This window comes from Dermochelys coriacea, chromosome 2 (assembly GCF_009764565.3).
Source record: "Dermochelys coriacea isolate rDerCor1 chromosome 2, rDerCor1.pri.v4, whole genome shotgun sequence".
Taxonomy (NCBI): Eukaryota; Metazoa; Chordata; order Testudines; family Dermochelyidae; genus Dermochelys; species Dermochelys coriacea.
Window position 1 is genome coordinate 136716372 of NC_050069.1, and position 22758 is coordinate 136739129.

The 22758-nt window shown below is 42.8% G+C and overlaps 1 protein-coding gene and 1 long non-coding RNA gene across 2 annotated transcripts in view; one reads left to right on the plus strand and one right to left on the minus strand.

The window, feature by feature from the left end:
* Window positions 1-463: 463 nt before the first annotated feature.
* LOC119851552 lies at window positions 464-3405 on the minus strand. The gene is made up of 3 exons (XR_005291293.2): window positions 2934-3405; window positions 2257-2483; window positions 464-1133 (listed from the first exon to the last, which is right to left on the minus strand). It is a non-coding gene; the product is annotated as an uncharacterized LOC119851552 (long non-coding RNA).
* A 6447-nt stretch (window positions 3406-9852) lies between these two features.
* Window positions 9853-22758, plus strand: part of MYO10 (myosin X) — a 280919-nt gene continuing 268013 nt past the window's right edge. Inside the window, exon 1 of the mRNA XM_038390800.2 lies at window positions 9853-10826. Within this exon, the coding sequence (XP_038246728.1) occupies window positions 10806-10826 (21 nt within the window). The 5' untranslated portion in view covers window positions 9853-10805. The remainder of the gene's footprint in view (window positions 10827-22758) is intronic.

Sequence of the window (22758 nt, forward strand, 5' to 3'; positions counted from 1 at the left end):
GGGGCCTAACTACCATTGGCCTTTGGAAATCTCCATCTTTTTGCTACTATGTTTCCTACCTATCAAAAATCCCACGGGTGTTCTCTGCAGAACTGCTCTCCTCTGCTTTTCCAGCCAAGACGCAAAATACCACCTACAGTTTATTGCTGCAACCTATTCAAATCCCATAATCTTTGCAGAAGCATAAAATAGGTGCTGCTGGGTGTTGGTGTTAGGGGAATGGTGGGTGCTGGAGGGACCACAAGGTGTATGAACAGTCTAAGCCAGTAAAAACTACAACAATTGCTTTCTTAATATTCATAACCTCTCCAACCAGCTGGGAACAGAAATTCTTAATCATCCCAATTTAGTCTCTACTTAGTTCTTGATTGCCATTAATGTTGCACAGACAAAGAGCAAGTGCAGACAGACTTCGTGCCACTACCAGCACTATACTTGCTAATTTCCTGAATTTCCCTGACTTGCTCAGAGTTTTGAAATTGGAATGCGTAATATCGTTGTTTACTCAAAAACAAATGCCTTCCTATTTCTAAATAAGGACAAAAGTAGGCTGATTGTTCTTGTGTCTGTTCTGGGATTACAATGTAATCGCAGACAGGAATTTTGCTTTTGTCTAGTTTTAATTAAAGAGCCATTCAAACAAACACAAAATCCAATACATAAGCAAACCTATAAAGCTGAAATACCACAAGGACCGGAGCCACTTCCCAAAATAACTCAAGAATGTTAGATCTTAAAATGACCACAACTAATCAGGCATCTGAAATGTATCATGTGTAGTCCACTGCCAAAGACTTTGTTGTGGGGAGTCTGAGGACAATATACCAAGTTGTTAATAAAATATACAAATATGAAAAATCAAAATTTCATTTTTATACTATTGATCACATTTTTTGGAAGGTGCTTTTCCAAGCCATCTTGGTCTTGAATTTACAGATTTACTTTATTCGATATGCCCATTAGCACTTTGGGCAGGGTGCTATGGTTAATATTTAAATTTGGTACAGGCTGCTGGACAAGATTTGAGAACTTTGCCCTGGGTGATCACTTTCATGTACAGTCAATGAGGCCGAGACATCCAAAGATGACAGGAACTGAGCAGAGACTGTTCTTTCTCCTGGTCTGTGTTAAAGCTGTGTGAAAGAGCAGAAGAGGCAGGTAATCTAGGAGGAAGTGGAGAAAAAGACTAGATCTTTTAAGTAGAGCATAGCAAAATTTTAAAAATGGGAAGGCAATGCCTGGATGCCCTAACAGAATTTAGGGAACTGAAATCTGAAATGTATGGGGAGCCATGGAGTTGATAGAGAATGGAAATCATGGAATTGTGCTTCTTGGTACATGTGTTGCCTGCTGCTAAATCCAGAGGTGACTGCATTTCGGTCTTAGATAAAGAGATTAGGTTAGACAGTGTATATTCTGAAGAGTGATTTAGGATCCTTTTGGGTACAAGTCACTGTGTAACTGTAGAATAAAGATTTTAAAATCATGTAATATAAATTACTTAGTTGCATATTAAGTAAACAGTAAATCCCAATATATATCCCACATTGTTTACAAACTTATGCCCAGAACCACAATCAAATCCTCATTCTCATGGGAACTCTTAACAAAAAAAACAGAAAGAGAACAAAAATCATTGGCAGGGTAACATGCACCTAATGCTGTTAATTAGAGCTCCATAGGATCCCAGACTCTCAGGAATAAATGCACTATGGGTGTAAGCAAACTGAACTCACCAACCGATGGAGTTGTATCTGCTTACACCACATGTGAATTGGGCCCCCAATCTCAGGACCTTTATAAGCACCCAGCCCAACAGATACAGAAAAGCATCAAGTCTCTCTGCATGTTTGTTTGCTACCTGTCTATCCCAAAAATCTGCAGTTGTTCTAAATCTTTTTCCACCTAGGAGAATCCTAAAGCTATCTATACGGAACAGGTGGTAGTTTGGGGAGCTGGGGCTGGGGCTTAAGGAGGTTATAATGAAGGAAGAGGCATTAGTCACGGCAGGAAGATATAGAGGTTTGTGAAGCAATCAAGGAGTCTCTCATCCTAAATTTTCTCCTCTCCTATGAGAAGCTTGTTTACTTAATAAGGGAGGGTTGGGATTACTCACTGCTACAACCATATAACCAAATTCTACCAGCTATACACATTTTTGAATTATTACTCCTAGTGGTTAAGAACTAGAGTTCAGATATAAACATTAATAATTAACTTGATCGATTACTAGTTAAGATTAAGAGCCTTACTCACCTTTCACATGGGTGTAAGTCAGGAGTAAAATCCATTGAACTCAGGTCCTATCCTAGCATATAAAACCAGTAAGCGAAAGGAGGGTTGCTCAAAGCTTTACATTGTTCTGCAGTGAACTTGCTGATGATACGACAATCAAATCCTCACTAGCAATGGAAAGCCATTATGAGTCAACCCTCCTGTTTTAGGCTTCATTTTTCAGGTGTAAATATAGCAGTCTGTGTGGCCTTTTCATGGGATAAAGAGCAAACCACAGTTTAATGGGTGTTATTTTCAAGTCACAGAATTAAGAATTATTCAGGAACACAATGTTAATCGCAGGCAGTTGCTCATTTAAACAGAAGATCCTGCAATAACACTCTTGAAACAAAAACCCTTTCCAGACATGTCTCAAAAGTAAAAACAATTTTGTTCCCCGTTGTGGCCTAACTGGAAGTAATCAAACAGGAAGCAGTTTTTTTGCTCATAGTTCCAAGCCTCTTTCCATCTAGCACTCTGCCCCAAAATCCTTCCCTTTGCTCTTGCTCAGAATCGCACTCCAGGTGCTCCTCTTATGGTCTCTTTGGCTTTCTGGCCACTTCTGCTCTCAGAGAGTCCCCCTCCCCCAAACTATACCCAGTATGCTACATTTGTCCAGTGAAGTCTCCCCCACCTACACACACAGCTCAGCTTCTCACCAGCATTGCTTATGACTTGGGAGTAGCTCCTACTGTTTCATGTCTGGAAGTAGGGGCTTGAGTTTTCTCAGATGAGTCAAGAGCTAGTTTGCTCAGCCTCAGGCCAGTTAATGAATCCAAATGGGCTGTGGCAGGATCACCTAATTGGCTGGCCCACCCAATTGGTTGCGAGGAGCCAATAGGTCTTCATTTAACCTCAGCAGCCATGACAGGTGGCTAGCTGCTCAATACTTATACCTACAGCTGTGATGTCTTCTTGGTCTACCTTGCTACTGTCTCATTCCTGTCATGTTCAATTCTGCTTGACTTCTACTTCCGGCTCTGATCCCTGGCTTGTCTCCTGGTTCCTGTTCTGGGCTCTACCCAGAAGGTCAGATCACCCACATCCTGGTCCCTGAAACTTCCTACATTTGCCCTGAAGGCAGGGCATGATCACGTCCATCAGCTTCAAGAAGGTTTTACCTAACCCCTATTAGAATAATACCTTTCCATTTCTAAGGCAAGTCATCACCCAACTGGATCTCAAATTTCAGGACAAATACTTGTAGTGAAAATAAACCCTTTAAAAGATAATATCCAAGATCTAAAATTACACATGTAGCCATAATGTTTTGTCCTACACTGATGATAATCAAGGATCAAACCCTACACTGGTTGGACAGACCTCTTGTGAACAGCTCTCAGTTCAGCTCCTGGAAATCCTGGGAGCTATGCTCTCTTTGTGAATTAAGCAGCCCATACAGTTCACCAGGGTACCTTCACCAAATAGCTTTTACTATTGTTTATGCTCCAGGTACAGTACAACATAACAGTAGTTATATGGAACCCCTTTCCTGCACCCTGGCTCAGCCTTTTATGCTATGTGCTTTCTTCTCAGTGCTACCCAGCTGGTGAACTAATAAACTCATTAGTGCATCACATTCCCTACAGATGCAAGGGATCCCTTTCACCCTTCCCAACCCATACTCCCCTTCATGCAATATACTCCCCTTCATGCAATTCTATTCAGGAGGTCAGACCAGATGAGAATAATGCTCCCACCTCACCTTTAAAAATCTATGAATCTATGCAAAGCCCCCATTACTTCAGAGAGGTCCTATGTGGATGCAAGTTGCCACTTGTGGGACGCTCAGGATAGTCCTGTGGCTTAACATGTTTTTGTTCCACTGACACTCATATTGTTACTCTGTAAACTCCGTACATTCTTCTCATAGCCATAATTAAGTTTAAAACTACATCTGGGCAAAAAGTCTACATTCTTGTAGGCCAGTCCTATAAATCCGTACTCAGTATACAATGGAACCACTTATTATAGTTGGGGCTGGTAGCATTGCCTATTATTAAGGTTTCCTTACACTCACCATTATGAGACCCTGTTTGAAGTCGCTTAAAACTTTGCCAAAGTTAAAGCATTCAGTCTGAAATTTCCCATGCAGGGTATCTGCCTCAGGCTGATTTCTTTCTTTCTTTCTTCTGGAAAGTTTCAGCTAAAATGGCTCAGCTGTTTCTGAGAACAAGACTAGGGGAAAACATGTTGTTTTACCTTTGTTAAATTCTGGCAACATTGTCTTTTAAAAGCTCTAGAGCCCCAATTCTTTGGATCTGGGACTTGAAATTTGACAGAGGATGTTTGTGTGGAGGATGTGCCTTTTGTCATCCTCATTAAAATTTGCCCAGATTTGGCCAAGTTATAAGCCTCTGAAAAATCTTTGGGGGAGGAGGAACTAGGAATAGAGGCTGGCATGGTGGGGGAGAGAGGGAAACTGGGACTGGATGTTGGAGTGGGGAGACTTGAACTATCTGGAAAAGGAGACTGGGAGCTGAGGGAGTGAAATATGATTAGCTGAGTAAAGAGATTGGGACTGGGGGCAGGGGAGGGAAGTGTGGGGGGGACAGAGAATCAATAAGTGAGGGGGGAGACTCGGTTCAGATAAGGGGTCAAGATGTGGGGAGGATTGGAATGGCTGGACAAAAAGAGGGATTGAGAACCAGTGGGACTGGAGAAGGAGGGGAAGGGAGACAGATCTGACAGGGAACCAGGATGTTGCGGGAGAGCTGGGACTGACTGGGCAAAGAATCTGGAACAAGGACCTTGGAGGCTGAGTGCAGGAACTCTGAATTAATGGACAATGAGATTGGGAGTGGGAGTTGTGGGGAGACTGAGATGGGCAGTCTCCAGAGGTAAGACTAGGACTTGCTAGGCAACGAGATTGGGAGTGTAGACTCGTACTGGCCAGATGAGTAGAATGAGGCTGGGGGGAGCAATGGGTGGGGAAGAATAGCCAGGGTGGGAAGGGGACAGAGCAGAAGTGGTGATACCTGTGGGGCAATGGGCAGAATAAGGGTCTGTACCACCTGAGAACACTCCCCTCCGCAATCTGGAATGGAACCCAAGATTCCTGAATTTCACCATACCTCTGCTGTCAACGAATACTGTCAAAAAGAAAAGGAGTACTTGTGGCACCTTAGAGACTAACAAATTTATTTGAGCATAAGCTTTCATGAGCTACAGCTCACTTCATCGGATGCATTCAGTAGCTCACGAAAGCTTATGCTCAAATAAATTTGTTAGTCTCTAAGGTGCCACAAGTACTCCTTTTCTTTTTGCGAATACAGACTAACACGGCTGCTAGTCTGAAACAAATACTGTGGAACCCATGGAGAAGTGTCTCATCCCCCTCTGGTGCTTGTTCTCATAGAGGATGACAACCTACTACTGGTATCAGTTAATGTTACCTCAAATGGCAAGTGGCAGAGGTTTGTGCAGTGGATCTAAAGGTTGCAACCCTGCTGATAAACCATGTGGGTGTCAACTGAACGCCACATGATGGAATTTCTGGTTTTCCAGTTTGCTTTTTGAAACACACACACAAAACTCTTTGTTAAAAGAACATAATTAAGGTTTCAAAATCAAGCACTCAAAAATTAAGAAATGTCGGAATAAAGGTTGCCTATGCAACATTAATTTGACCCTCTTGTTGTTGCTTTATGATAAAGTCTTTAATGACAAGATCACGTACTATTTTTTCCATAGGACCCTGCCTCAGTCGTGCATTAGTTTGAGGGTCAATCAAAGTCAATATGTAATTACTAGCTTTCTCCCTCTAGTAAAAACCTTGCATGTTTATTCATGGGCCAAAACAGGATGATAAACATAAAAAGAGGACTCTTTCCAAAATTCAGGTGCCCTCCCCTATCAAAATGCAAGTCAGTTGTCATATTAGCTCTGTTCCATTGTCCCTTCCCTTTACTTATCTCAGTTCATCCTTGCTGTCAGTCATGCTAACTACTTCTGAAAAGTCAAATATTTTACAAATATTCATAACACGTGCATGGTTAAACAGAGTACTAATTTTCTGTGTGGCAGATCCTCAGCTGGTGTACACTGTCATAGCTCTAGAAGTCAATGGTACTTGAATGGTAATGGTTTCTTGCAATTTACTAAATGTTTATACATATGCTACTTTTATTGGAATGATGAAAATCTTTCACTTAACTTTTCATCTTTATGAATTTAAATTATTTTGCTTTTAAAATTATAAATTGCATTTAACAAATGTCTGTAAAAGGATGTATAAAAGTCAAGCACATGAATTAATTACCAGTTGCACATGGATCCAACGTCAAATAGGAGTCAATTAGAAGTCTAAACAATTTAATATATCCCCAGCCTGACTCAGCACTCTTCAGATTAGAGCTTGTCTATGTAAAGATATTTTCCATCATAGCTATGGTGGAATCATTATTCAGCTATAGTTATTTGGTATAAATCTCTGAGTAGAGACTCTATTCTGAAATAAAAGTGACTTTATTCCAGCATAACTTTTGTACTTTCTAAGAAGAGTAATTATTCTGGACTAAAATCAGTTTAATTTCAAAATAGTGTCCATATGGGGACTTATACTGAATAACCGTCGTGGAATAATTACTCTACTATACCTGTACCAGGAAATGTGTCTGTGTAGACAAGCCCTTACTTCTCCAGGTAAAAGCAAGTGTAAACAACCTTGTGCCTTGCAGCATGACCTGAGGATGGACAGATTTGGGCCAGCTGGGGAGAAAATTCCAGACTTGAGGGGCCAATTCAGACTCCCTATCACCAATTCCTAGACACTTTAAAGGTGGAGGCTTTTAGCTAAGGAACCTTGGCAGATCTCACCTGTCGGAAGAAGAGATCACCTCTCAATGTAAACTCTAAGATGGCCAAGCCCCAAATTCTACTGGACATTACAGGTTAATACTAACACCTTGGATGGTACCTGGAAATGGGTTGGAAGCTAGTTTGGACTACGGAACAGAGGTATTATGTTGTCCTCATGAGAAGAATTACTAAATAAACCAGGGGCCCCAATCTGCACTAGCTAAAGTGAATGAGCGGTTTTCAGATGTTGCCTCATGTAGAAAGCATTGTTTTATTCCAAGCTGGATGTGAAAAAAACAAGGTTCCTGGTGTGTGAGATTCACAGCAAAAAAGAAGTTACTCTTTGCCAACCACAGATGAAAATACACTCTTGGCTACAGCTGCAACTTGACTATCTAGAGACTCAAAACATCTAGCTAGAAGCTGAACTTTATTTTGCGGCCTTGGTCACCTGACCTAGATCAAGGTTCCAAGGTAATTTGCACTATCATATGACAGGGATTAGTATCTATTGACTCTAAAGGCTTATGTTATAACGGTCAAGGGGAGCAATCAGGTAAAGACATCATGACAATTCTTATTGCTGGACTGAGGTCTTTTGAATCACTGTGTTGTCTGGTTGTTGTTTGGGGATAGATTCTAAAGATTTGCTGTTTATGTCCCAAGTTTGAATACATACAGGCAACAGCCAGTTTTAGAAGTAGTCACAGGAGCTGGAATGGCTAGTGGAGAAAAATGCACTGAGCGACAGAAGTAGAGAAGGGACAGACAGTACTGCTATTCACATGGTGATGTCATAGGGTTGGCTGCTGCATCCCAGATTATTCTTCTTTCCTGTCCTTCTCTACTGTGATCACTGCCTGTACCAGATCACTGTCTTTTGTCTGTCTTGCTGTTCATGCTGCTATGTGCTTTTGCCTACCCTTTAACAAACAGCTCTTTCGGTATGGTACTGCAGCCAGAGGCTCTTTTATTTGAAAATATGTATTTCATGGGAGCATACAATACAGAGACATTTTCCCCTACTGTATTCTGTGTTCCTAAGACTATTGCTTCTGGTGCTGTGTTCTGTGCTACAGGAATGCAGCCATTCCCTTCATCCTTTTATGAGCTGGGGAGCGTAGCTATTAGAAGGGGATTAGTACCTCTTTTCTCATCCTTATCAAGAGTTTATCCTTTCTTCTGTACCTTCAACGGAGAAGAAGATCAAGCCCAGCCTGTTTTCAAACACAAATTATGTAAACTAAACAGTGTATGCAGCTATTAGTGTAAATGACCCCATCACCTCAACTGTAGGATTTTTTTTACGTCTGATCCTACCTTTCAGCTGTATCTCCCATTGCTTTACCTCTCTTATTTTAGATCTAAATCTACTTTTGTCTACGTCACACCTGCTGGAATTTCACTTTTTATTTCTATGTATTATAACACCTAAAATGTGAAACTTCAAAGAAGATGAAAGGTAACTTTATACATTTGTGTTGAAGAAAAGATTCCATGTTATTTCCAGTTTGTGTAGCAGTGTTTGTTGTGTACCTTACATCTGAGACTGTCACACCTTCAAAAGGATGGTGTTGCTGGGTGTTATTATGCTGCTGATTTCCAAGGATCCTGTCCTGTATTACTCACCTACGCAAAACTCCCAAAGAAGCCCAGGGGGTTCTGGGTGTGAAAGGAATGTAGGACCAAACACTACATTTTCTTTATCGATTGTTGTAACTCTTTTAGCGCAGTTCTTCCTGAAATATAAATGTAGCAGGTTACACCTTTCTAGCCATATACTTAGAGGGCCTGACTCTCCCTGGCCTTTCACCTTGTGTAGTGATTTGACAGCCTAAGGCAGGTGTAAAATGTTACTAAAGCAAAATGGTGGCATTCTACATTCGCTGTGTACATATGTAAAAATGGCTGTATAAAATGCAGGAGAATTAAGCCTAGAATACTCTAAAATGATGGACTCCTACCCGGAAGTAAGACTATTTTGATGTGTATGAATGAGAACTATGCCTTTAAAATACTGAATACTACAGTATATTTTTGTAAGAGCAGAGGATGGGTCCTGATAAAGCAGATGCTATGTACAAAATTCCTATAGACATTAATGAGTTTGTTGTGTGCAAAAAGACTGAAGGATGCATATCTTTTAAAACAGGTGTAGACAGTGATCTCCTAGTACCTTTGTTTGATGACAACGCTTCACATGGCTTTGCATTTCAAAATAAACAGAACCTTTTGCACTAGGAACTAGGGGAGTAAGCAGGGCCAACTCTTTGCATCTTCAGTGTCTGTGTTTGTTTGCATTTGTGTCTACATTTTAAAAAGGCTTTTTTATGCCCCAGGGTGGGATTTTAAGTAAGGTGTCTTTTCATGGCAATTCAACTTCTGATTGATAGGAACACAGGCAAGAGACCAAATATATATATTTTATTTTTGCCTCATCTATGGCTCATCGAGGCAAAAAAAGAGAAATAAAAACTATCATTTAAGAACACCCTTTTTGCTAGGAACAACACAAAATCCAGACAGGAGTGAATTTCCTTTATTGCATTACGAGGTGGGAAAGTGCATGGGACTCCACACAAGCGCCAAGTAGCTCAAAGTAAGCTGCTTGGGACAGAGACTAGCTTCACTGCTGTGGCTTTGGCGGCCCGAAACACATTAATAAGCACCAACCAACAGTGGTGTTCCTCAGTCGTTTACTGTACACGGCTCCACACAGCGTGCTGGGCTCTCGCGTCTCTCACGGGCTCATTTAGTTTGCGGCTGCCGCAGAGAGCCACCGATGGGGGTGGAAATGAAGCGAGATCAGGTCTTCGCAATCACGCCGCTGCAGAGCGAAGAAGTGACCCCCTGCCCTGCCCTGCCCTGCCCCCCCCCTCCTCCTCCCCCATGCCTGTGTTACCTCGGAAGCCTCCTTCCCTTCTCCTCTTCAGGAGACTGCGCGGCTGAGGGACCGACACTGCAGGGCAGCGGGAGGCTCCACGCGCGGCTCCTTCTCCCCGCGTGAACATCCGCAGCAGCGATCGCGCCGGCTCTTTGGCGTGCGGGGGGCCACCCCGCGGCCCCTAGGTGAGCCGGGTAGAGCGCGCGGCGGCCGCCTCAGCCCGCCGCCACAGGAGGGCTCGCGCCGGCCGGCTCGGGATTCCAAAGAGGCGCTGGGCCGGGATTGGCGGCGCCTCTCCTGTGGGGGCGGGGACTCTGCCAATCCCGGGGCACCCTGCCGCGGGTGACCCGAGAGCGCCCTGCGGGCGGTTGCTCCGCGCGGCCGGAGCGTGTGTGTGACTCGCTCTCTCTGCAAGTCCGTGCAGGCGCTGCACACCCAGGACAGCTTGGGGCACTTACGCCGAGCAGACACGTGCTTCTCGGCGGCCGGATCCTCTCTCTCTCTCTCTCTCTCTCTCTCTCTCTCTTACAAAGACATTTCAGCCCCCGCTCCAAGCGAAGGCAGCAATGTGCCACCCAGGTTTCTGGTGCAGCCACTTGCCACGGATCTGAGGACACTGGGGAGAGAACGAGACAAAGGAGCCGGGCTGAATGAATGTGCTGCCGACTTTGGGGGAAGAGGAAGGAGTCAAGAGGGGGGGGGGGGCAAAAGTGATGGCAGCGATGGAAGGGGTGTGAAAACTGAAATACCTCAGTCTTGCTGGGAGCGATCGCCCTGGCCGCACATGGTTTGCTGCTCAGCCCTTTTGCTAGACTGACTTCCTCAAGTTGGATTCTCCACTTTAACAATGGATAACTTCTTCACTGAGGTGAGTACTGGGGGGCTGAATGGGGGAGGGGGCAGTTCTCTACTGCAGTGATCAGCTCTTGCTAAAGACCAGATTTATGAGATCTGTTCCCCCCCCCCTTCCTCCCCATCTGGATTGCTTTGTTACAGGAGCCTCCCCCATCACAAATAAAAGGGGGGCAAGCTTCTCTCCCAGTTACTAGCCCTCTGGCTGGAAGTTTTCCGCTTTTAGCATGGTGTAAACATATTCTTTTTGCAGCTCTGTCAGGGTGTGAGGGTTTGGAGATTACCAAAAGAAAGTGAGATATATATTTTACCTATATCATTGAAACTCCCGTGGCAAAAAATATCCTTTAATGACAAGAGGGAGATACTTTTAAAAGTACGAGTCTTGGCAGGTCTGCAGTGCGATTGCCTCTTTCTCCACGTTGTACTGTAGGTGAGTTTCCTTTTGTGTAGACTGTTTGCTGTCTGTGTGGCACAGGCACTGTGTACTCTGTATTAGGTCAGCAAATTATGAGGCTTTTGGCCCATTGACTGCATCTGTGAGCTAAATGCTAGAAGAAAAGTGCCGGCTTTGCAAGATCAGCCTTGTGCAGAAAGCCCACTAAAACTTTAAACAAGGGCATGGTTAAATGCCTGTTTCTCACGGAGAGGTCTGGTATTTCCTTTCAAAAACTTGTTGGCTTCCTGTGAGAGGGGTACGCTAGTGACTGCAGGGGTTCGTGTACTTCACTGCCAGAACAGAAGAAGAGGGGGAAAGGGGAAAAGAAAAGGATTTATTCCACTTCTGTTTCCCCTGCTGACCAACTCATAACATTGGCCAGACATTGCTTTTTTGTAGTTTGGGATAATTGCAAACGATGCAGTTTTCAGATTGTCACTTGTAATCCTGAGTTAGGTCAGTTCATGATTGATATTACTTATGCTCTGACTAAAGTTAATTGAAGAACACTTTAAAAAAAGTATAATACACATTTTTGGGGGACTTTGATAGCCTGATTCACAGAAGTGCTGAGAACTCAGAGCTGTACTGAAGTCAATAGGACTTGTGGATGCTATGCACCTTTTGGAAATTTAGATCTAAATGTCCCAGTCCTGCATAGATTTACACACTTGCTCATCTGCACCGCGAGTAGTGCCATTTAGATCCCTGGGACTGCTCACTGCATAAAGTTAGGTTTCAGAGTAGCAGCTGTGTTAGTCTGTATTCGCAAAAAGAAAAGGAGTACTTGTGGCACCTTAGAGACTAACACATTTTATTAGAGCATAAGCTTTTGTGAGCTACATCGTGAGCTGTAGCTCACGAAAGCTTATGCTCTAATAAATGTGTTAGTCTCTAAGGTGCCACAAGTACTCCTTTTCTTTTTGCATAAAGTTAGGAACATATGAAAGTCTTTACAGATTGGGGCCCAAGTGTGCTACTGATTGTCACCCATGATGTCTTCAGTTTCACTTCCACACATATTTAGAGGTGAAGTCAACATAGTAGGTGAATTTGCTACTTGCAAAATAGCTTTGGTTGCTGTTCCCTAGGCTGACTCAACAGATTTCAGTATTCTTGCACAGTACTTCTGCACATAATTTTATATTCAAAGAAGGTGGTGAGTGACAATTCTCCCAGCTTTTTCTTTTGTTGAACCTTGTGGTTTTAGCATACTAAGGGGGTACCCACAAATACAGTGCTTTTGTACTTTGGACACAGAGAAAAATGAAATATATCTGAGGACAAGAAGCAATAAAAATGACACGGATTTGACCATCACAATGTCTTATGGACACTGAGTAAATGCTGGTAATTAAGGTTTTCAATAACAGGACTTTCTCAATTCAATGCAAATTGAGGGACATGATCCTGTTTTGGACAACTGGGATAGTACTAATAGAGAACAAGGGGTGTGTGATGTATCAAAACAGGACCAGGTATCTGGAGGTCTGGTTTCTATTCCTAGCCCAGCCACCAATTTACTGTGAGACCTCTGGGAAATCACTCTGCTTCTCTGTGGTTTAGCTTCCCTCCTTCATAAAAGGGCCAATCGTTTCCTACCTTGCAGAGGTGTTTGATGTCTATAATGCATTGTGACCCAGAAGAAAGGTGCTAGAGACGCAGGAAGTAGTATCACTGTGAATGGTAAAACACAGTGTCTTCTCCTGAAGTGGAAGGGAAAAGCAAACAGCATGCGTTTTAATATGGCTAAAGGTAAATGTATATCTCCTAGGAACAAAGAGAGTAAGCCATACCTACAGGATGAAAGACTTGATTCTGGGAAGCAGATGGGGAAACAGAGTCAGAGAGAAGTTGTCACTTACCTAAGGTTATGCAAGGAGTCTCTGACATTGCTGGAAGTAGAAACTGAATCCTCGGCCTTGTCTACGCTATAAAGTTGTACTGCTTTAATTATACCAGTACATTTACATTTACTATACCAGTACAGTTAAAGCTGTACAACTCCTACTAGTGTGGATGTAGTTATATCGATGCTTTATTCTGGCATAGCTATTCCAGTAAAGGAAGTGGAATAACTATACTGGTATAAGCACATCTGCAATAGGACTTATGCCGGTATAACTATTCCAGTAAAAAAAAAAACAAATCACACCGCTAACTGACATAGTTATGCCAGTAAAGCGTCAGGTGTAGACTGGGCCTCTGTCATCTAGTACTGTGCTTCAGCCACAAGACTATCCTGTCCCCTCATGATATAGTGTCTTTCATGGTTTTGGTGCTGCTGGCATTCCCACACAAAAAAGAGAAGAAAATAGCTGATCTGTTTACCAGAAATGTAATTAGTCAGATAAAAGAAGGTTTTATCCAGCACTGCATACAAGACACCTTCATATGCAAGGCAACAAAAATTCTGTCATATGTCATAAGAGGGAAATTTGCAAGATTAACTTGCAAGAATTGTGAGTGGCAAATCCTAAAGTACTGGTATTTCTAAAGCGAGTAGTCCCTCATCTTTCAAAAGCTTATTTTGCATTAAGAGCAAGTCTCTCTGTAACTTGTTTCAGCATAGCCTCTCCAAATTATCATAAAAAGTCACCAGCCCTAACACAAAATACACTTGTTCATCCTACCATGATGATGAAGAAAAGATCTAATGGTATTTACTTGTCTATTAGCCAAAATTACTTGCCCCGGGCAACTGATTGAGTAAAATTTTGCCAGACTGCATTAGCATTTCAACATATATTTATGTTAATTTGTGGTTGTTAAATGTGCCTTTGATCTCTCCTAAGAGCTTTTTCAACATGTTGATATTACTTTAAAAGATTAGTAAACATAGCACCTTGGCTTTAAACTGTATCCAAAGTCTCACCCAAAAGTATAAACATTTTTCTTTCCTTGAACTGGTGAATATGTAGGTTATATATTGAGCTCAGTACACAGTAAAGTAGAAACACATTAAGGGTCTGTTCCACTGAGGTCAGTGGAAGTCATTCGAATAAGCTATTAGTTGGCTAAACTTGATTGAAGCAAACATCCTGTAACTGATACCTTTGAGAATTTAATTATTTGTGTCCCATTATATTAATACCCCATTGTACCATGTGTAAGAAAAATGTGTATCCAGGTATCAGGCCTGATTCTGCTCTCTTAACAGCAGCATAGATCAGGAGCAATCCCATTGAAATCAATGGAGTTAAAAACTGGTATGAGAACAGAACATATATTACCTTACTTCTTTAAAAAAAAAAAAAAAATTTACAACGTACCTCCATAATGCCTGCAAATTACTAAAGAAGCCTCTGTTTGTGTTTTCAAATTATTTCAGGCTAGGTTATTCACAAAACTCTCCTTGCTGCGGAACTGTTGTAGTCTAGCAAACAGGCACTATGGGAAAAACATACCCATTGTTGTCTGCATGTATTCTTTTCATAAGTGCCTAGATAATGATGTATCAGAGGGGTAGCCGTGTTAGTCTGGATCTGTAAAAGTGGCAAAGAGTCTTTGCAGCTTTTAGATAATGATGGGTGCTAATTGTAACCAGCTCTTAATACCTTTTGTTATTCACTGGAGCGAACACATCCAGCAATTGCCTAATTGTAATAATGCGTGTGTGCGTTACAGAAAAAAACATTCTTGTTGGGACTTGTCTATTTTAAACAAGATCTGGAATCCTGACTGAGTGTTGGGAAGTTCATGCCACTCAGCTGACATACTCACTTCGAACTGGTTTCAGAGTAGCAGCTGGGTTAGTTTGATTTTTAGGAGTGAAAAACCTGAAGGCATTAAACTCACAATTGAGTTTCTGTTTCCTCACCACCTACCTTCGTTAGGCAGTGCTGTAACAAGAACTTGTGTCTGGCCTTCCATAGAAGCCGTTTCTTTTTTCCAGGGGTTTATAACTCAGCCGTTTAAAAATTGCTTCAGGGAGAAAACTAGTCTAGAAGGTCGCAGTGCAGGAACCCTTTTTTCCGCTCCACCTTCTAAATCCAGTTAAAGTTATACTTTAAATAGTTACTTTCTTAAAGTTCTTTAATTAAAAATTGATTTTGATTTTAAAATACTTTTTCAGGCTGGTGGTTAAGCTGGATTAAGAGCTTTGTTTATTTGAAAGAAATGGATTGGTTAGGTTATTAACGTTCACTGACCATGTATAGAATAGTATTTTAATATTCTTTTAAAAATTGTCTTTTAACATCCTAAGGATCTCTGATAAACAAATCCATCTTTTTTATCATTTTAATTCTTAATAGAGCCATTATGATCCATTGAATAAGACAGCCCAAATATTTCCCACATATATAGCCAACTGGTTAAACAGACTGGCTCAAGAGGAGACATTCACATCTTTTAGCTGAGGTCTAAATCTTTGGATTTCAGTGGGAGTTCTGCCCAAATAAGGACAGTTGGCTGCAGGATATAATTGTGGCGAGGAAGGAACACAGGCAAATATTGTGTCTGCACACAGAAGTGGAGGCATTGTGGGCAAACAGCACCATCTCTTTTGCTCCTGAAACTTGCAGGAGGCCACATCACATGTTTAGCTTCTGCAGTTTTGGAGGCTGTGTAGCAGGGTAGGAGAGGATGAAGCCAGGAGAAAGTTGCTCTCCATAGCATTCATCCCCTTCTGACCCCATGAGGATGTTGCAATATAGAGCTTGTCAGTGCTGACCCAATGCTTATTCATATCATGTAAGTCCTCTCTTGGGGTGCAGCTGAGGTTCCTGAGGGAGCGATGGCTATCATGGGGGCCAAGGGTGCTCAGAGAATAGCCTTCCCTTTCTCATGGAAGTTGCATGGGATTCCCTCAGGCTCACAAGAACTCTCTGTGGTCCAGCTGTTTCTTTGGTGGCCTTGTGTGGCCACATCCCCTTGAGTACTTGTGGGCTGGGGGGGAGAAAACACTGTGGCCTACACAGTCGAGATACTGATGAGTAGGAGACTGAGAAACTTCACATGCATCAGGATGTATTTCCCTGATTATGCCAAATGGTTCCAAACATACCATGTTTCCTTGAAAGAAAAACAGAATGTGTTAACCAAAGTAGGCCCAATCCTGCAACCTGTCCACATAGCCAGTGAGTTCAGTGGGACTTACAGATACAGAAAAGCTGCAAGATGGGACACAATTGCTGTTATACTGAAAACTCTTTAAAAAGATAAAAAGAACAGGAGTACTTATGGCTCCTTAGAGACTAACAAATTTATTTGAGCATAAGCTTTTGTGGGCTACAGCACACTTCATCAGATACATAGAGTGGAACATATAGTAAGAAGATAGATAGATAGATAGATAGATAGATATACACACATACAGAGAAGGTGCAAGTTGCCATACAAAATGTAAGAGGCTAATTAATTAAGATGAGCTGTTATTAGCAGGAGAAAAAAACTTTTGTAGTGATAATCAAGATGGCCCATTTAGACAGTTGACAAGAAGGTACTAGGATATGTAACATAGGGAAATAGATTCAATATGTGTAATGACCCAGCCACTCCCAGTCTCTGTTCAAACCCAAGTTAATGGTATCTAGTTTGCATATAAATTCAAGCTCAGCAGTTTCTCCTTGGAGTCTTTTTTTGAAGCTTTTCGGTTGCAAAATTGCCATCCTTAAATCTTTTACTGAATGGCCAGAGAGCTTAAAGTGTTCTCCTACCAGTTTTTGAATATTATGATTCCTGATGTCAGATGTGTGTCCATTTATTCTTTTGCGTAGAGACTGTCAGGTTTGGCCAATGTACATGGTAGAGGGGCATGCTGGCATATATCACATTGGTAGATGTGCAGGTGAATGAGCCCCTGATGGGGTGGCTAATGTGATTAGGTCCTATGATGGTGTCACCTGAATAAATATGTGGACAGAGTTGGCATTGGGCTTTGTTGCAAGGATAGGTTCCTGGGTTAGTGTTTTTGTTGTGTGGTGTGTGATTGCTGGAGAGTATTTGCTTCAGGTTGGGAGGCTGTCTGTAAGCAAGGAGTGGTCTGTCTCCCAAGATCTGTGAGAGTGAGGGATCATTTTTCAGGATAGGTTGTAAATCTTTGATGATGCGCTGGAGAGGTTTTAGTTGGGGGCTGAAGGTGACAGCTAGTGGCGTACTGTTCTTTTCTTTGTTGGGCCTGTCCTGTAGTAGGTGACTTCTGGGTACTCTTCTGGCTCTGTCAATCTGTTTCTTCACTTCAGCAGGTGGGTATTGTAGTTGTAAGAATGCTTGATAGAGATCTTGTAGGTGTTTGTCTCTGTCTCAGGGATTGAGCAAATGCGGTTGTATCGTAGAGCTTGGCTGTAAACAATGGATTGTGTGGTGTGTCCTGGATGGAAGCTGGAGGCATGTAGGTAGGAATAGCGGTCACTAGGTTTCCGGTATAGAGTGGTGTTTATGTGACCATCGCTTATTAGCACCATAGTGTCCAGGAAGTGGATCTCTTGTGTGGACTGCTCCAGGCTGAGGTTGATAGTGGAATGGAAATTGTTGAAATCATGGTGGAATTCCTCAAGGGCTTCTTTTCCATGGGTCCAGATGATGAAGATGTCATCAATGTAGCGCAAGTAGAGTAGGGGCGTGAGGGGACGAGAGCTAAGGAAGCTGTATGCAGTCCTACCTACGCTCCTTTGCAGACTTCGGCACAGAGGATGGCCTGGGGAATAGAGGGGGAATCTTCTGTGTGTCACCCCATAGAGTGAGTCTGTGTGTTTAATTAAAAGTATTTTATGGTAGCTGACCTGTCCTTTTTGCACCAGAGGTAGGCAAAAAATGGCCCGTGGGACCCTCCTGCCCGTTTCCTGAGCTTCTGGCCTGGGAAGCTCGCCCCCAGCCCCTCCCCCGCTCTCCTCCCTTCCCCGCAGCCTCAGCTCACTGCGCCACCGGCGCAATGCTCTGGGTGGGGGGGAGCTGCGAGCTCCTGGGGCAGCGCAGCTGCAGATTCCGGCCTGACCCGGTGCTCTGCTGTGTGGCACGGCTGTAGCGCTGTCAGCCACTGGTGCTCCAGGCAGCACGGTAAGAGGGCAGGGAGCTGGGTGGGTTCGACAGAGGGCAGGGGAGTTCGAGGGCATGGACAGGGGCTGGGGGTGTAGACAGGGGGTCGGGGCGGTCAGAGGGTAGGGAACAGGGGGGTTGAATGGGGGCAGGAGTTCTGGGGGGCAGTCAGGTAGGAGGGGGGGTTGGATGTGGTGGCAGGGGACAGTCAGGGGTAGGGGTTCTGGGAGCAGTCAGGGGACAGGGAGAAGGGGTGGTTGGATGGGGCAGGGGTCCTGGGGGGGGCAGTCAAGAAAGAGAGGAGGGGTTGGATGGGGCAGTGAGGGCAGTCAGGGGCGGGCGGTCCGGGGGCGGTCAGGGAGCAGGGGGTGGTGGATGGGGCAGGAGTCCCGGGGGAGGCCGTCAGGGAACAGGGGGGGTTGGATGGGGTAGGAGTCCCTGGGGGGCCATCAGGGGGCGAGAAGCGGGGGGGGTCAGATAGGGGTCGGGGACCGGGCCACTCCTGGCTGTTTGGGGACGCACAGCATCCCCTAACCGGCCCTCCATACAAGTTTGGAAACCCAATGTGGCCCTCAGGCCAAAAAGTTTGCCCGCCCCTGTTTTACACCAATGGTTCCTAGCCCCATGATAGAACAGAGAAATTGTTTCAGGATACTCAGGACCCCCTCTTATTTAGCCACAAAGAAAAGGAGGATGGTCATGATTCCCCTGGTTCTGTTTGTGGAATCTCTTCCCCCCAGATTTAGAACCTGTGCATTAGACCAAATACCTGCATCTGACTTCTAATAAATAGTCTGTCTACTTGAACATTACCAAGATTATATTATAAATTGTTTAATAAATAGAATATTTTACATGCATGTGTAGCTCAAATGCCTTTCATTCCAGATGATCACCCACCATTTCATTAACTATATATGCAACTAAAATGCAGCCACTACTAGGCAGGAGAGCAACTGGAGGTGAGATTGGAAGTTACAGCTGCAAATATAGCAAATACAATAGCTATTTTTCTAAATGAAAGTGTCCTGCAAGTGAGCCAAGTATATTGGTTGCTTTTTCCATCCAGAAACGAACCTAAAGGGCTTTACTCTGGACATATTAAGTGAGGTGCAATATATACAAGAGGCCACCCTTATAAGGCTATTTATTTTTAAAAAGAAACTAATAATTTATCAAAATAAGTCATCTGTATAGCTTATTGACCAGTGATGGGTGGTTTATGATTATTTTATTATCCGTTGCAAATGTAATCCAGCATATCTGTTGGATTGCAGAGTGAGAGTTTCAGTGCCCATCTCTGAGGGGCAACAGAGCTCAAAGGTCTGTTTTACTCTATACCATGCTAGTAGAAATCACTTGAAAACAATGTGGTTTAATATATTTAGCTGACAGCCAAACCATGTGTGCAACAGCAATGTGTGTCACTGACAGATTCCATGGGCTTTCAGTGGATTTGCTGCTCCATTATGGCACAGATGATGGGGTGGGGCACCTCATCAATAATTACAATGTTAATTAGGTCAGTCCTTCGGTAGATTGTACTGTCATTGTAATATTCTTGCTGAATCCTAGGTTTATGCTTGGTGAAAGTCTATTAGTTTTTCATGAAGCTCTTAAATTATTTAGCTTTAAAAGTTATCTCCATGCAAACTGATACTTCTGGATCTCTGTATAATCTACTGTAGTTCCATGGAACAAACAAACAGTCCCAGTCCCTGGTAAGTGCGTATGTGTGTGTGTGTGTTTGTTTTTAAATATGTGGATAGGCAAATGTTGATATCATTGTATCAGAAACTAACATTCTGTATCTGTTCAAAAAAGAACAGAAGGACTTGTGGCACCTTGGCGACTAACCAATTTATTTGAGCATAAGCTTTCATGAGCTACAGCTCACTTCATCGGATGCATTCAGTGGAAAATACAGTGGGGAGATTTTACATACACAGAGAACATGAAACAATGAGTGTTGCCATACACACTGTAACAAGAGTGATCAGATAAGGTGAGCTATTACGGCGGGGGGGGCGGGGGTCAGTCTCTACGTAAAAGAATAAATGGACACAAATCAGACATCAAGAATTATAACATTCAAAAACCAGTCGAAGAACACTTCAATCTCTTTGGTCACTCAATTACAGACCTAAAAGTGGCAATTGTTCAACAAAAAAAACTTCAAAACCAGACTCCAGCGAGAGACTGCTGAATTGGAATTAATTTGCAAACTGGATACAATTAACTTAGGCTTGAATAAAGACTGGGCGTGGATGTGTCATTACACAAAGTAAAACTATTTCCCCATGTTTATTCCCCTCCTCCCCCGTTCCTCACACGTTCTTGTCAACTGCTGGAAATGGCTCACCTTACCTGATCACTCTTGTTACAGTGTGTATGGCAACACTCATTGTTTCATGTTCTCTATGTATATATAATCTCCCCACTGTATTTTCCATTACATACATCCGATGAAGTGAGCTGTAGCTCACGAAAACTTATGCTCAAATAAATTTGTTAGTCTCTAAGGTGCCACAAGTACTCCTTTTCTTTTTGCAGATACAGACTAACGCAGCTGCTACTCTGAAACCTGTATTTGTTCAGCTTCTTTTTGTAGAACTCCGTAAGAATGTTCCAGTGGCTGGGAACACTCAGCAGATAAAACTGGCCATAAGGGCTATACTATCCTTAGTGAATCATAGTTCCTGCTTGTGGTTTGAGCAGAGACATAGTTCTGGGTGGAGTCATGGTTAAAGGGGCAGGAAATGAGGAAGTCTTTATGAATCAATAGAGTGTTTGGGAAAAAAATAATATTACCCTTCAACTACTATTTCTAGCCACTACTGCATATGTACTTATAGTTTCTTGTAAAGTATTCAAGGCTTGTTGTCCCGGACAGATCACAATTTCAAATTCCAGGGAAAGGGTCATGGTTTGGGTGTTACAATTCTACTGATTTTCTTCTGTTTCCTCATTACCCTGGATTTTGCCGGTAGAGAGGCAATAAGCAGGAGGGTGGGTAGGCACAAGGACAGCAGTTTCACTGAGCTCACATCCATTTATTTTTTGTTTTTATTCTAATTTTTGGCTGAGTGAAATATAGTTAAGTTTTACCCTGAGTACCCCTGAAGAGGAAGAATAAAGGTATGTTAATGGACGAGAACATAAGAACGGCCATACTGGGTCAGACCAAAGGTCCATCTAGCCCAATATCCTGTCTTCTGAGAGTGGTCAATGCCAGGTGCTTCAGAGGGAATGAATAGAACAGGTAATCATCAAGTGATCCATCCTGTCGCCCATTCTAGCTTCTAGCAAACAGAGGGTAGGGACACCATCTCTGCTAACAGCCATTGAAGCACCTGTCTTCCATGAATTTATTTACTGGTAGTTCTTTTTTTGAACCCTGTTATAGCCTTGGCCTTCACAACATCCTCTGGCAAGGAGTTCCACAGGTTGACGGTGTTGTATGGGAAGAAATAATAGGCAGCACGTTTAAAACAAAGAAAAGGAAGTAATTTCATTTGGTTACTCCTAGTTCTTGTGTTATGAGAAGGAGTAAATAACACTTCCTTATTTACTTTCTCCACATCAGTCATGATTTTATAGACCTCTATCATATCCCCCCTTAGTTGTCTCTTTTCCAAGGTGAAAAGTCCCAGTTTTATTAATCTCTCCTCATATGGCAGCCATTCCATAGCCCTAATAATTTTTGTTGCCCTTTTCTGAACCTTTTCCAATTCCAATGTATCTTTTTTGAAATGGAGACCACCAGATCTGCGCGCAGTATTCAAGATGTGGGTGTACCATGGATTTATATAGAGGCAATTTAATATTTTCTGTCTTACTAGCTATCCCTTTCTTAATGATTCCCAACATCCTGTTAGCTTTTTTGACTTCCGCTGCATGTTGAGTGGATGTTTTCTGAGAACTATCCACAATGACTCCAAGATCTCTTTTTTGAGTGGCAACAGCTAATTTAGACCCCATCATTTTATATGTACAGTTGGGATTATGTTTTCCAGTGTGCATTACTTTGCATTTATCAACATGGAATATCATCTGCCATTTTGTTGCCCAGTCACCCACTTTTGTGAGATCCTTTTCTAGCTCTTTGCAGTCTACTTGGGACTTACCTATCTTTTTGTGTCATCTGCGAATTTTGCCACCTCACTGTTTAACCCTTTTTCCAGATCATTTATGAATATGTTGAATAGGACTGGTCCCAGTACACACCCCTGGGGAACACCACTATTTACCTCTTTCCATTGTGAAAACTGACCATTTATTCCTACCCTTTGTTTCCTATCTTTTAACCAGTTACCAATCCACGAGAGGACCTTCCCTCTTATCCCATGACAGCTTACTTTGCTTAAGAGCCTTTGGTGAGGGACCTTGTCAAAGGCTTTCTGAAAATCTAAGTATACTATATCCACTGGATCCCCCTTGTCCACATGCTTGTTGACCCCCTCAAAGAATTCTAGTAGATTGGTGAGGCATGATTAAAAACCATGGTGACTTTTCTCCAATAAATGTTGTT